General features: G+C 35.9%; 1 protein-coding gene across 2 annotated transcripts; it reads right to left on the bottom strand.

Moving 5' to 3' along the window:
* Positions 1 to 387: 387 nt before the first annotated feature.
* Positions 388 to 13,920, bottom strand: LOC143228916 (uncharacterized). 2 transcript variants are annotated; one of them, XM_076460368.1, is made up of 8 exons: positions 13,860 to 13,920; positions 11,983 to 12,078; positions 9,706 to 9,827; positions 8,854 to 8,972; positions 4,468 to 4,640; positions 3,581 to 3,768; positions 878 to 988; positions 388 to 701 (listed from the first exon to the last, which is right to left on the bottom strand). In XM_076460368.1, exons 2-8 carry the CDS (start codon positions 12,017 to 12,019, stop codon positions 519 to 521), a joined length of 933 nt encoding a protein of 310 aa, XP_076316483.1. In that variant the 5' UTR covers positions 12,020 to 12,078; positions 13,860 to 13,920; the 3' UTR covers positions 388 to 518. The 2 variants fall into 2 exon arrangements, with proteins under 2 accessions (XP_076316483.1, XP_076316482.1); XM_076460367.1 differs by lacking the exons at positions 11,983 to 12,078; positions 13,860 to 13,920 and adding an exon at positions 10,419 to 10,556.

The following is a 13,920-nucleotide window of genomic DNA, read 5'->3' as shown; positions in this document are numbered from 1 at the left end:
TGAAATTCAATTGAGCTTATACTTTCCAGAAAAGTATTTGTTTTCGAATTTCGCACAAAATTACAAGAGGGCTGTTTGTGCTAGACTTTCCAAATTTAGGTGAGTAAGACTAAAGAGAAAGCACCTAATCATCACCACCCAACGCCAACTCTTGGGCTGCTCTTTTACCAACGAATAATGGGATTGACCGTCATGTTATAATGCTCCCACGGCTGATAGGGCGAGCATGTTTGGTGTGACGGGGATTCGAAAACGCGACCCTTAGATTACGAGCCTTCTAGAAAAGTAAAATGAATCACACAGATTATTGGAATACATTAAATATCGGTGGAGTTATGTTTTTATCTTTAAACTCTTCTTACAAACTAATTCAAAAATATTAGAAACTCTTGATAAAATCTGGTGTTCTATTCCCCGTAATGGACAGAACTCAGATAGCCCACGTTTAGCTTTACATACACACACAAAAACAAAAACACCACAAAAATATGTAATAACTTTCTATGTATTCTTGATCATCAGTACTGTAATGTGTTCTTAAATTTATCATTTAAATAATCTTTAAATTTCACACTAGGAAAATTTTTCGACCCATTAAGTGGTTCTACTATAACAGCATCATCCGGATTGACAAAGAAGGCAATAGAACTTCTTGATCGTTGTCTTTCAGCTTCTTCTTTTGGCACCAAAACTCGATGACGCTAAAGGATGCGATTCAAGAAAGGAAATAAAACCACGTGAGCAAAATATTTTTTTTAACAGTGGTCTAAAACAAATAATGTGGTTTAAATACGTTTACTTTTATGTACCAAACTTAATAATTATTTTAATTACCCAATTAATATTTAATAATACGTAGTAGAAGTTAACGAATTACCGTTGCTTTGTATAACCCATCAGTCCATATGGTCATCATGTCCCCAATGTTGACTAAAATAGAATCCTCCAGCGGAGTTGCTGAGATCCACTCTCCTGTTCTTGATTTCAACTAAAGAAAAAATAAATAGATTTAAGGATTACTTTCCGTGAATAAAAGTAGCAGTAATAACTCATGCGCCAACTAATTAATTTTTTCTGATACGTTCTAAACTTTCAAATACAACTCGTAATGGTAGTAGCGGAAAATAAAACACGGCAATTCAGTAGTTATCAAGTATAATAACCATGTTCTAAATTAATCTGAAATATTTTGATGTAAAATTGTTGCACTACTTGGCCAACGAAGAAAACCGATTTACTGTGGACTGTAATGTTAAAATATGCATAAGATTTAATACATTCAGAATGTGTTTTATTTTCTCAAATAAAATTCCTGTGCTGCAGGGTTCAAAGGCCTAAGTCATGATTTTCAGAGGTCTCATTCTACAAATCAAATTCCACCATTATCCTGAATTACTTCTAGATAACTGGAAACAAACCTCATTAGGACACACGGTTATGGTACCCGAGCATCTGGGCATGAATACAGTTTCAAATATGACGCCCCCAGCATATAGTAGTAATATAGTAGTTCCGTCCCATATTCATGTTTAGTGGCCCTGAACATCTACTGTTAATATCATGTTTGAGATACCTTCTGGATATGTTTTAGCCCCCTTGGGACACTTATAGAGCCACCTCCAGTCCACATGCCTAGTTTGACCCTGAGGACTTCAAGAGCATGGGAGGAGATCGCGGACTAAAAAAGAAAACCAATAAGTTCACACATACAATCGATATTAAGATAATATTATGCATTAGTTTATTTCTATTTTGATTTTTGTTGCTTGTTGAGCACAACATTAACAGTTTCATTAGCACTGACGAATATGAAATATACGTAATCCCAATAAACAGTTACCTTTACCGCAATATTCGATTTAGTAATTTTATGTTGCTACTACAAAGGAGTGGTAATTTATGTTCGTGCATTGACATGCAAGTGGTCAGATTCATACAGTATCCAAATAAACATAACCGAGTAAAGCAAGCTCGGGTGACCTAAGTAATGTGAACTGTCAATACGGAGTAAGTCACTGGACTCAGAAATGTGAGAAATAAAACACTGATGTTATTTAGTGATAGATGTTATTTGACAGATGAAAAGTATGACAAATGTGAAGTGAAAGCTGATGAATGAACTTGGATACTTCTGCAAATTTGTGATATAAGACAATCTTGAACTTATCGTAATTCAGTTTTAGGGATGAATGATTTGTTTGTTTGTTTGTTTGTTTGATTTCACACAAAACTACACGAGGGCTATCTACGCTAGCTATCTCTAGTTTTAAACTAAAATGTGGTCAGCTAGTCAAACATCCACCGTCAGCTCTTGGAAAATTCTTCTGAGACCGAATAGTGGGACTTGACTAATGCCATTTGGTTTGGCTAAGCGACATCTCAGTCTTTGATGAAGATATTTTCCCTCTGAAAGCGGATTGTCCTAAAAATCTTCCTTTGGTAGTTTAATAGGCCATATTTTGTTTAAAGTATGCAACAACTTAGTTTTTAATAAATATTATTGTCTTGAGATGGAAACTTAAACTGTTGAAATAATTTCCAAGAGTAGAAAACTGCGAACTGACAGTTTAGAGAAAAGGCAGCAAGTTATAAGTACCCACTGCAAACTTTTAAGGCTCTCTCTTTAAACATTTGATTGTCTCTGCTATAAAGCACGTGCTTCACTAAAGTGTGGAGCGCATGTTTTAGCGACTAGAGGACACAAGACATGATATCTCTGGCTTACAGTCTCAGTATGCATACCACTAGGTCTACCCCAGATCTCGTTAAACATTTCAGAAGGTTATATTCTATCCATTTCAATCTGTCCGTGAAGAAAGAGACATTTAATGTTATTTATAGAAACATATTTGGCAACATGCTTGCTTTATACTTGGAATTTCTACAATTGTAAAACATTTTGTAAACCCCCACGTATATGCTTATCGAGAACATTCAACTCAGAATTAATTTTCCTGGTGCTGTTAGAAACTATCACACTTTCTCTACATTCGTTTGTTAGTGGTTAATGTGATAAAAAACCCTGCATCCAGTAATTTATGGATATCTTATCATATTACAACTTGCGCGATTCACTTACTCATTTTACAGGGTATGTTCTAAGTCAAGGAATTACCGAGTGATATGAAGTGTTCCTTTCGTTTTGGTTACTGGTGAGAGGTTAAAAGACGGCCCGGCATGGCCAGGTGGGTTAAGGCGTTCGACTCGTAATTTGAGAGTCGCGGATTCGAATCCCAGTCGCACCAAATATGTTCGCTCGTTTAACCGTGGAGGCGTTATAATGTGACGGTCAATCTTACTATTCGTTGGTAAAAAAGCAGCCCAAGAGTTGGCGGTGGGTGTTGCTGACTAGCTGCCTTCCCTCTAGTCTTACACTGCTAAATTAGGGACGGCTAGCGCAGATAGCTCTCGAGCAGCTTTGCGCGAAATTCAAAAAACAAACAAACAGAAGTTAAAAGTATGAATTTTGCATCTCAATAGAAAACGTTTCACATCAACTCTAGTATTTTGACACAGTCTGTATATGTTTCACTCAGCAGTTTGCACTATGAATTCGATTAATACTTTACACATTCCTTACCTCCAGACCACCGACATTATCCTGAAATAAAAACGTCATTGTTCCATAATCTGAATGTTCACCACATCGAACTGTATTAGGTTTCAATATTCCCTCAACAGGTGGATAATGAAGCATTCGCAGCGTCGTTAGAGTGTTGTATTTGGTGTTGAAGCTGTGATTTTTCAGAAAAATGTCGTCCTCTTGACCTATAACAAAAAAATCATTGAATTTAAACGTTACGTCTTTTCAGTTTACTGAAATGTTTTAGTGGCGTGTATTTATTTGTGTGAACCGATTCTTCGTATTTATCGCGGGTTCGAATCCCCGTCGCACCAAACATGCTCACTCTTTTAGCCGTGGGGGCGTTAAAATGAGACGGTCAATCTCACTATTCGGTGGTAAAAGAATAGTCCAAGAGTTGGCGGTGGGTGGTGATGACAAGCTGCCTTCCTTCTAGTCTTACACTGCTAAATTAGGGACGGCCAGCGCAGACAGCCCTCGTGTAGCTTTGCGCGAAATTCAAAAACCAAACAAACAATCTTCGTACTTAACTATACTAATCCTATAGAAGATACTGTACTATGTAAAGATTGCTTGGTTGTTTTTGAATTTCACCAAAGCTACGCGAAAGCTATCTTTGCTAGGTGTCCCTAATTTAGCAGTGTAAGACAAGAGGGAAGGTGGCTAATCATCACCACTTCAAGCTAGCTCTTGGGCTACTCTTCTTTTACCAACGAATAGTGGGACTGACCGTTACATTATAACGCCCCATGGCTGAAAGGGCGAGTATGTTTGGTGTAACAGGTATTCGAATCCACGATCCTCAGATTGCGAGTCGAGAGCCCTAACTACCTAACCATACCGGGCCAATCTTGAGTATGGAGCAATACACTGTAAAAACCCACCTAAAGCAACTGCAAGAACTCTTAAGAAACGACGAGAGAGGGCTCTACAGGAGTCCAGGAAATCTACACAGGCTTGCTTAAACCCAGGGACTTCTTCCTCAACCGGAAATGCAGTGTCAGTTTTGACTACCTCGTACATCTCCTTCATTTCTTGTGATACACCTGGCTGAAGACTAAATAACAAAAGAAGAAATAAATTCTTATAACGTGGGCTATGGTGAAAACAGCTGTTACTCGGAAATTCTAATTTAGTTTTTAATCTTCATCAAAAGCATTGTTTTCAATGATAGCTTTCATCAAGTATTTATTTCTCACATGGGCGTTCGAGACAATCTACCATATCCCACTACCTCTCATGTAGTAAATTATGTTTTGATAGAAATGCGTCTACGTTTTTACGCGGTTTTTGTACCTTTTTTTAAGCTGTTAAAATGTTACATTTTGCTATCAGGTCGTTATGTAATGCCTCCCGCTAATACAGCGGTAAGTATACGGACTTACAACCCTAAGATCAGGGATTCGATTCCCTTCGTTGGACTCAACAGATAGCTCGATGTAACTTTGCCATAAGAAAAACATACAGTCATTCTTTAGGCTAGCAAAAGGGGCGATTCTTCACTAATGTAATATTCTGGTGTTCGTTAGATTACTAAATCTCTATCACGTGAGTAGCTTGAGTTCTACAACGAAGAAATTTTTACGAAAGTCGGAAAACGTTTTATTCTAGGACATTGTTACGTCAGTTTTATTCCGATAGATACACCCTCTCCCTAGTGGCTCAGTGGTAAGTCAGAGGATACCCGTAGAGTAACAGGTCATACATACCATTTTGTTGCTTTATTCTTAACAACAAAATAATTATTTGTATACAATCAGGACTAGATACACTCATCTCAAGAATATAAATAAAATACTGTCGTAAAGTTGTTCTTTTTATTTGGTGGTGGTGGAGAATTATTTTAAATTATTTAGTAAAAAATAATTCGAGGCTCAATCAACTTAACGATAAATTAGTTTCTTTCTTTCTTAACGTTTCCACATTCTTGTGCATTATTGTTACCGAAAGTTTCCAAATGACGTTCAAATAGAAATGCCTCACCAGTACCACTAAAACCAACATAAAAACAAACTTAATTGCATAATTTCATGACTAATCGATCTAGGAACTGAATATACCTCAAAACCCTTATTGCTCTAATTTTTTCTTTGAAACTAAACAACTACTGGTCAATACTTTACCGACTGAAAACAACTGATCCATTGCAAACTTGCTAATGTGGTTCACTCATTTTATATCTGATGTTTAACATTTAGTATACATCAATTAAAAATATTTATCGAAGTTATTAAATTCCTAATGTTAAACTTAGAATTTTCTAAATATTGCAAACCTACTTTTATAAATTTTAAATGTTAACGTAATGAGCTTTTTATCTATTACACTATGTAAAGTTTTCTTTTACTTTTTCTTGTTCCTGGACAGAAAGTGTTATTTTCCAATTGCTTATGCTTAAAGTAAATGGAAAAGACTTAGTTTTCTCTTCAAATTTTGCTTTTGTGACCAGGGTAATGGAATTTTCAAATTTACCCGTTTTCTAGAACATTCCAGGTAGATTCAGTGCTGAGTAGCAAACAGAGAATTTTCAAGAACTTTCTAGAATGTTGTAAAAGAACTTTCTAGAGGTGCAGTAAGTGAGAGGAGGTAGACCCCAACCAGAGAGACCAGACTAGATGAGAGATCCCAACAACCCCAAACGCCGAGCTTTGACATCTTGGCTCAATGACTTGTTAGATGAAAGTGTGCAAGTCCCAAGTCAGAGGAAGCGTCACCGACATTTTTCAAGTTTTTTCATTGATCGAAATGGGTTCTGCTTCCGCCATAATGTATTCGGTCTGTGCTAGGCCTGGCCTGTAACCCGAACGAGTGGCGCCTCTATATTGATCGCTCATCCAAAAGCCTCAAAGCTGTGCTGCTCCATAATGAGAATAAGAATTCGTCTCTTCTCCTGACTCATTTGGTGCACCTCAAAGAGAAATACAACAGCGTCAAAACCTTGCTAGAAGCCTTGAAGTATGATGAGTATGGCTGGGATGTTATCGGAGACTTCAAAATGGTGGCATTCCTGCTGGGTCTCCAAGGAGGCTTTACCAAGTTTCCCTGTTATCTTTGCCTTTGGGACAGCAGGGACACCGCAGCACACTACAACAGGAAGCACTGGCCACAATGGACCGAGTTCTCTGTGGGGAGGCACAATGTCAAGTGTGAGCCACTAGTGGACTCCAGAAGGTGTTGTTCCCACCATTGCACATAAAAATGGGTGTTATGAAACAATTTGTCACAGCTCTTGATAAGGAATCTGCAGCCTTCAAGTACCTTCGAGATTTTTTCCCTAAGCTGTCTGAATCAAAGGTCAAAGCAGATGTCTTCGTTGAACTACAAATAAAGAAGATACTGGAGTGCGCTGAATTCCCCAAGTAGCTCAGTAAGAAGGAACAAAAGCTTGGGACATCTATATCGCAGTGGTTCGGGGCTTTTTGGGCAATCACAAGGCCGAAAATTATGTGGAACTGGTTGAAGAACTACGGCAAAATGGGCTGCAGGATGTCCCTGAAAGTCTATATCCTTGACGTTCATCTTCATAAATTCAAAGAAAACATTGAAGCATACTCAGAGAAGCAAGATGAGCGCTTTCACCAAGATTTACTGGACTTTGAACGCCGCTACCAAGGAACGTACAACTAAAACATTATGGGGGCTGATACGTGAAAGTGTTTCACATTACAGTCGCAAATCTTGAAAAAAATACTCACTTCTTAACATTTTTGTTCATTTTTGAATAACTTTTGAATAACTACATGTAAATCTTGATTCATATGTCATTTTATTCAGACCTTATGTAAATGAAAATGTGAAAATTTGCCCGTTTTTACACAGAAAATTGGTTAATTTTTAAATTTCATTATCCAGGTCGCAAAAGCAAAGTTTGAAGGGAATAATGGCCGCTTTCTGTACTTTTACAACATAAGCAATTAAGAAATAATACATACTAGACAGGAAAAATGTTTGTGTTACATAGTGTTATCTGAAAGGAAGCATTGAAAATATAGCTTAGAGCAACACCATAAACTCCAAATTGTGGAATTCACGTTTATATATCTACATATATACATACACATCAGTATAGTGAGTATAAATACACTATATAATTTTAATGATAGTCGTTATAAACCGTTTTTTTGAAATAGCATTTTTACAAATTTGAAATTATTAACGTATTAACATGTGTAAAACTTTGTTTCATCTTTTGCTCATTTCATCAGCAGTGTATTTCTTGAGCAAAGCCAAATTAAGCTATCTGCTGTGTCTAATGTAGTGAATAGAACCCTGTATTTTGGCGTAATAAATCTAGAGACACACTGCTGTCTCAACATCAAGTGCAGAGAAACTGTCTGAACAAATCGATATGTTTCGAAAAAGATTATATCAAAATCACATACATTTATACAAAACTGATGAAGTATGTATACTTTAACGAACAAATGTTCAAAACAACTTATACAAACTAGAATAACAACTGGTACATGATTGTCCGATCATAAGCTACCTCATCTGTCATTGTTCAACATTTATCTCATGTATGTAAACAATACCTTCCACCGTGACTTCATATTTACTGTGATTATTACTTCACCAGTTTATTTGCATATTAAAATTTGCCTGTAATAATTACTCAGGCCGGTATATTCCGTAATTTTACCATGAGAATATACATATATTTTTTTCATAAAGTTTCTTGAATATAAACAACTGATGAAACACGTGCAAGGACAAGTTACGAAGTGATTAGTTAATAAGTCACTCTATATCGAAAGACAAGATAATTTGTAAACTGTAATTTACGATGAAGGTTATTTCACAGCGTGGTTTAAGCAGTTCAGTCATGGTAGACATCAGTGGTTCTACAACAGTTTAGTTTATCAGCCTTTTTCTCGTGTTCCACACATTCAACGTATAGTAGACAGCTGAAGACAGGCAAACGTTTAAGGTGACAAAAATGATATAAAGATATATACGTCACACGTGTTTAGTCACCATTTTAGTCAGAACGTTTTCTGGTCGGATATACCAGTCTTGACTGCATTGTTTCTTCAGTACAGCCACATTATTCGTTCCAATTAATAATGTTTCGATAATTACTTTTTGCTTTCTGAATTTTCCATGTGTTTTCAAGGATACGTTCCCAAAGGGCTTCCCAGTCTGAGAACCATCAGTATAAACTATGATAGTGAGGTGCTGAAAAGTCTATCAGAAACTGATTCTCGCTTTAAATATATGAGCCATATAAAAAACATTAATTTCCATGAATTAATGACAGCTGTGCTCACATTTCTTTATCAGAGCTAAGGTACCCTTCAAGACCACAAGGCAGTGACCTATTGTATTTCTCCTTCACATTGAGTGGAAGTTTAAAAAACTCCAGAGATTTTTGATGTATTGCTAGGACCTAAAATTTAAAAAAGACAAAAAATTACCATAACCAACAAGAAGCCACATGTTTAGTTTGTTGATAAAAAAAGTTTGCAAAATACAAAACCAGAAACCTAGAAATTAGTTATTGCTTTTATATATTCAGCTTATCTTTAAAAAAAAATATCTGATATGAAAATCATTTGACAAGTTTGTTTGTTTTCCTCCTACATATGTTTGCAAGTAATTAGTACGTACGTGGACACTAATGTTGAAAGTTGTTTAAAAATCTAGTAACGTGATATTTTTAGTAGTTTTGACGAAAATGGTGCCAAGGTTCGTGAGCTTTGATAAAAATATTTTTATATCTTTATTGATGTTTTTTACGTCTCACTCAAGCTCTGCCTTTACAATGTTCTTGTAAATACCACGTGGACGGGTTTTATATGTTATTTATTCAGGAGTTTGCAGGATGTTTCTTACTGCATCGTTATTATGACTATTATAAATAATTCTCAAACTAATATTTAACATTACCTATGACCTTTATTCACATGTTAACTAAAACCAAAGTCTTTTTGTAATTATCGCTGAATCTCTGAAAACAGCCATAAATCACAAGTGTTTCTGTTATACCCTTGGATACATTACCATTTGCAAACAGCAGTTTTCTGCAATGGGATATTGTTTATGGTTTGTTACTGACACAATACACACACATTCTTAATAGCTATTGTAAACTTTAAGTGACAAAATATAAAACAAGCTACCTGTTCCATGGGAAATCCGTGATTTATTACGTATGCAAAACCAATCTCAGAGAATGCCTGATGAACTTGAGTGGCAACATGACGAATTGATTCTTTACTAGGCTCAGCGGTTTCTGAGAGACCTGTGAAAAATAACTGTTTATTGGGCTTTATTTTCTATATATTTCGTATGCATTGTAGTTGAATATATTGTTTTCTTTAGCTTTTTCATACATACTAAACAATCTGAACTCTATCGCAAAACAAAGCATTAACAATTTTCACTTATAAAAATAATTTAAATATTTCGAGTTTCCCACTAGGGGTGGTAGAGTTGAATTATTCTAACGTCACCAAAAAACGTTGTTACCAAAGTAATCAGTGATGTCGAGAAAACCCACTTATAGAGAAAAATATATATGTAAAAATGGCTCGTTTGGGTTGAGAAAATATTTTACGTAGAGGAGCAAACAACGTTTCGACCTTCTTCTGTCATCATCAGGTTCACAAAGAAAAAAAAGAGGTAACTGACCGGAAGTTGACCAAATGTTTGAAAGGGGTTTTGTAACTGAGTGTCGGAATGTAGAGGGCGTGCTTAGATCTTTGAATATATAATTTTATATTATTTATTTTATTATTATTATTTATTATATTATTTTTAATATAGGTATAAAGGTGTTCCTTTGTACTGGTTTATTTTGGGCTTGAGTTGTTATGTATTAAAGAAGTCTTACTTGTGAAGGTCAATCCCACTATTCGTTGGTAAAAGAGTAGCTCAAGAGTTGGTGGTTGGTGGAGATGACTAGATTCCATCCCTTAAGTCTTACACTGAAGATAAGGGACAGCTAGCGGAGATAGTCCTCGTGTTCTATAGATCTTAAAAAGATTTTCCATTCTTATTTTGGTTTGCATTGGGATCCGTATAGCTAAATGAAACAGTGTACATTTCTCAACTAAAGTCGAAATCGGAAATCGTTTTAAGATCTATTCAAAAGTACCACTTTACTCGTTTGCTCACTTTTTATTGTATCATTTCTTTTGCTTTGAATAATTCTCATAGCAATTCTACAAATTACCAACGATACGTCCCCTCACTACTCTTTAGTGGCACAGCGCTACGTCTTTAGACTTAAGACGTTGGCAAGCGGGTTTCGATATCCTTGGTGGAGAGAACATATATAGCTCTTTATGTAGCTTTGTGCTTAATTCCAAATAATCAATCAATCATATTGTATACTCCTAAATGAATCAGCGGCAAGGCTGACTACATAAGTTAAACACCTTGTTTCGATACCCGTGGTGAGCAAACCACAGAGAGCCTATTGTGTAGCTTTGTACTTAATATCAAATAAACTATAGTACTTGCATATGAAAATAGCATATATGACGTTCCCATAAATCAGGGAAAAAGAAAATCATAAAACATTTATCCACTATTCATTTATGTTTATTTATGAATTTCGCGCGAAACTACGCGAGGGTTCTCTGCGCTGGGCCCGGCATGGCCAAGAGTGTTAAGGCGTGCGATTCGTAATCTGAGGGACGCGAGTTCGCATCACCGTCGTGCCAAACATGCTCGCCCTTTCAGCCGTGGGGGCGTTATAATGTGACGGTCAATCCCACTATTCGTTGGTAAAAGAGTATCCCAAGAGTTGGCGGTGGGTGGTGATGACTAGCTGCCTTCCCTCTAGTCTTACACTGCTAAATTAGGGACGGCTAGCGCAGATAGCTCTCGAGCAGCTTTGCGCGAAATTCAAAACAAACAAGCTCTCTGCGCTAGCTGTCCTTAACTTATTTAACAGTGTGAGACTAGAAGAAACCCAACTAGTTATCACCAGTCACCGCCCACTCTTGAGCTACTATTTTACCAACGAATAGTGGGATTGACCGTCACATATAATGTCCTCACGGCTGATGGAGCGAGTGTGCTTGGTGTCACTGGGATTTGAACCTGAGTCGAGTGTCATATCCACCTCGCCATGCCGACACATTTCTTTATGAGTTTACATTATTTATCTAGACGTCGGTGGACTCAGCAGATAGCCAAATGTGACTTTGCTGTAAGAAAACACACACACACACCTTATAATATTAGGGTTTTAACTAATACGGGTGTGGTACCTTTAACAAGAGACTTATAACGGTGGACAGAGCATTGATTAAATGTATTTTTTATACATTGTATTTCAACTAATTTCAGACTGATTTGCTTAGAATACCGCTGAGCATATATTTAGATATCAAATTAGTATTGCCTGACTATATCAACCAAAGAATTTAAAAAAAATAGAAACTTGCCTATGGTTTGAACGTCCACGACAGGAATAGACATCATTACAAACGTTTCAGATAATATCTTATAGTTGACCGTGACTTTAGTCGAGCTGGATTTATCTGAAAACAACAACAAAAACTGTTATAAATACTAACACATTACATTTTTCAGAATTTTTTTTGACAAATGTAAGTTATGTTCTGACTTTAATTGTTCTGTGCATAATTTTAAGGTGTTTTTTGTTAAGTACGCTTACAATATTCAGACAATATGTCCATACTATTAATGGTTAAATATTAGATAAAATGGTGTTTTCATCGCACCTTGTATGCGTACATATATATATATATATGTGTTTGTTTGTTTGTTTTTTAATTTAGCGCAAAGCTCTAGCTGTCTCTAATTTAGAAGTGCAAGACTACAGGGAAAGCAGCTAGTCATCACCACCCACCGCCAACTTTTGGGCTATTCATTTACCAACGAATAATGGGATTGACCGTCGCATTATAACGCCCTCACGGGTGAAAGGGCGAGCATGATTGGTGTGACGGGGAGTTTTATGTTTGTAATAGGTTTCATGCTATAACTTTTAACTCAGTAAGCGTATGTTGACGACGTTTACCAGATTATTGGTAAACATTACAATGCTTTTTCAAGCAAAATATCTAATTTTTTATTACGTTTTAAGGTTTATTAATCAATGTTTTTTCTCACCCCTCCTCTAGTGGTACAGCAGTATGTCTTGATATTAGGCTTTGATACCTCTGGTTACAACGCACAAATAGCCCTCGGTGCTATATAACTAAAAAAATATATAAATTATTATGTCTTTTCTTTTCACATGTTGCCTGTCCAATATGCAAAGCAATTTTCATTTTAAGTTTAAAAATACTTTGAAGCATTAGAAAAATTATAAATTTCGCATGCAGTGTCCATATAGTTATCAAATGTTTGTTTTAAAAACTATATATTTTATCTGTCATTTTTACTCATGAATCAATTAGTAAAATAATACGGGTTTTTGACTGATCTCAAGCGATTAGGAAATAAATATAAATTATGCTTCTTTCAATCTAGAATTCTAACACGAAAACACAAATGTTTAGACTGAATAACTTAAACCTCATAACGTTTATTTGTATTTACTGTTTTAACCTTTTAGACTATCCTGGCTCATTACAGAGGTTACAATGCATTGGTGTTGTCGTATCCTATAACATAAAACTGGCCTTTAGTCTTTATAAAGTGACCCGCTTCAGTTTTTATATATTATATATGTATATAGATCATTAATATTTATGAACAAATTGGCCCGGCATGGCCAAGCGTGTTAAGGCGTGCGACTCGTAATCTGAGGGTCGCGAGTTCGCATTCCCGTCGCGCCAAACATGCTCGCCCTCCCAGCCGTGGAGGCGTTATAATGTTACGGTCAATTCCATTATTCGTTGGTAAAAGAGTAGCCCAAAAGTTGGCGGTGGGTGGTGATGACTAGCTGCCTTCCCTCTACTCTTACACTGCTAAATTAGGGACGGCTAGCATAGATAGCCCTCGAGTAGCTTTGTGCGAAATTCAAAAACAAACAAACAAACAATAATAAACAAATTATTAAATTGTTATTAAGACACAGAACAGTAAATAAAGATGCAAACAATTATTTCTTCTAGGTACGATCATTGTACTTGGTTGTTAAGCCTTTCAAAATTTCGCATTTGGAGGTCATTGAATGAAATCACTTCTTTAGGTTTTTATACATAAATACAGTTGAATAACCAAAAACATCATAAATTACTATAGTGATATTATAGAAACCCACTATAATCCATCAATCATATTAACTAAACTATATTTTGATCCAAAAATATATATTTACAATTTCGAACAAACTAAAAACACTGCTTACCCGCTTAAAATCTTGATTCGAAAGAATGATATGGCCTTGTAACACATTGAAAAGGTTGAAA

The sequence above is a fragment of the Tachypleus tridentatus genome, chromosome 10 (genome assembly GCF_004210375.1).
Source record: "Tachypleus tridentatus isolate NWPU-2018 chromosome 10, ASM421037v1, whole genome shotgun sequence".
NCBI lineage: Eukaryota > Metazoa > Arthropoda > Merostomata > Xiphosura > Limulidae > Tachypleus > Tachypleus tridentatus.
The sequence above is the reverse complement of the archived record's forward strand: the minus strand, read 5'-3'. Positions and strand labels throughout refer to the sequence as shown.

Excerpts from the sequence above, each read along its gene's own strand:
- LOC143228916 (XM_076460367.1), bottom strand. The coding sequence starts at position 10,497 with ATGGAATCTAGTCATCTCCACCAACCACCAACTCTTGAGCTACTCTTT. Across the intron at positions 9,828-10,418 it reads AGTGGGATTGACCTTCACAA|GTCTCTCAGAAACCGCTGAG; the intron begins GTAAGACTTCTT and ends TATTTTTCACAG. Across the intron at positions 8,973-9,705 it reads ACGGATTTCCCATGGAACAG|GTCCTAGCAATACATCAAAA; the intron begins GTAGCTTGTTTT and ends TTTAAATTTTAG.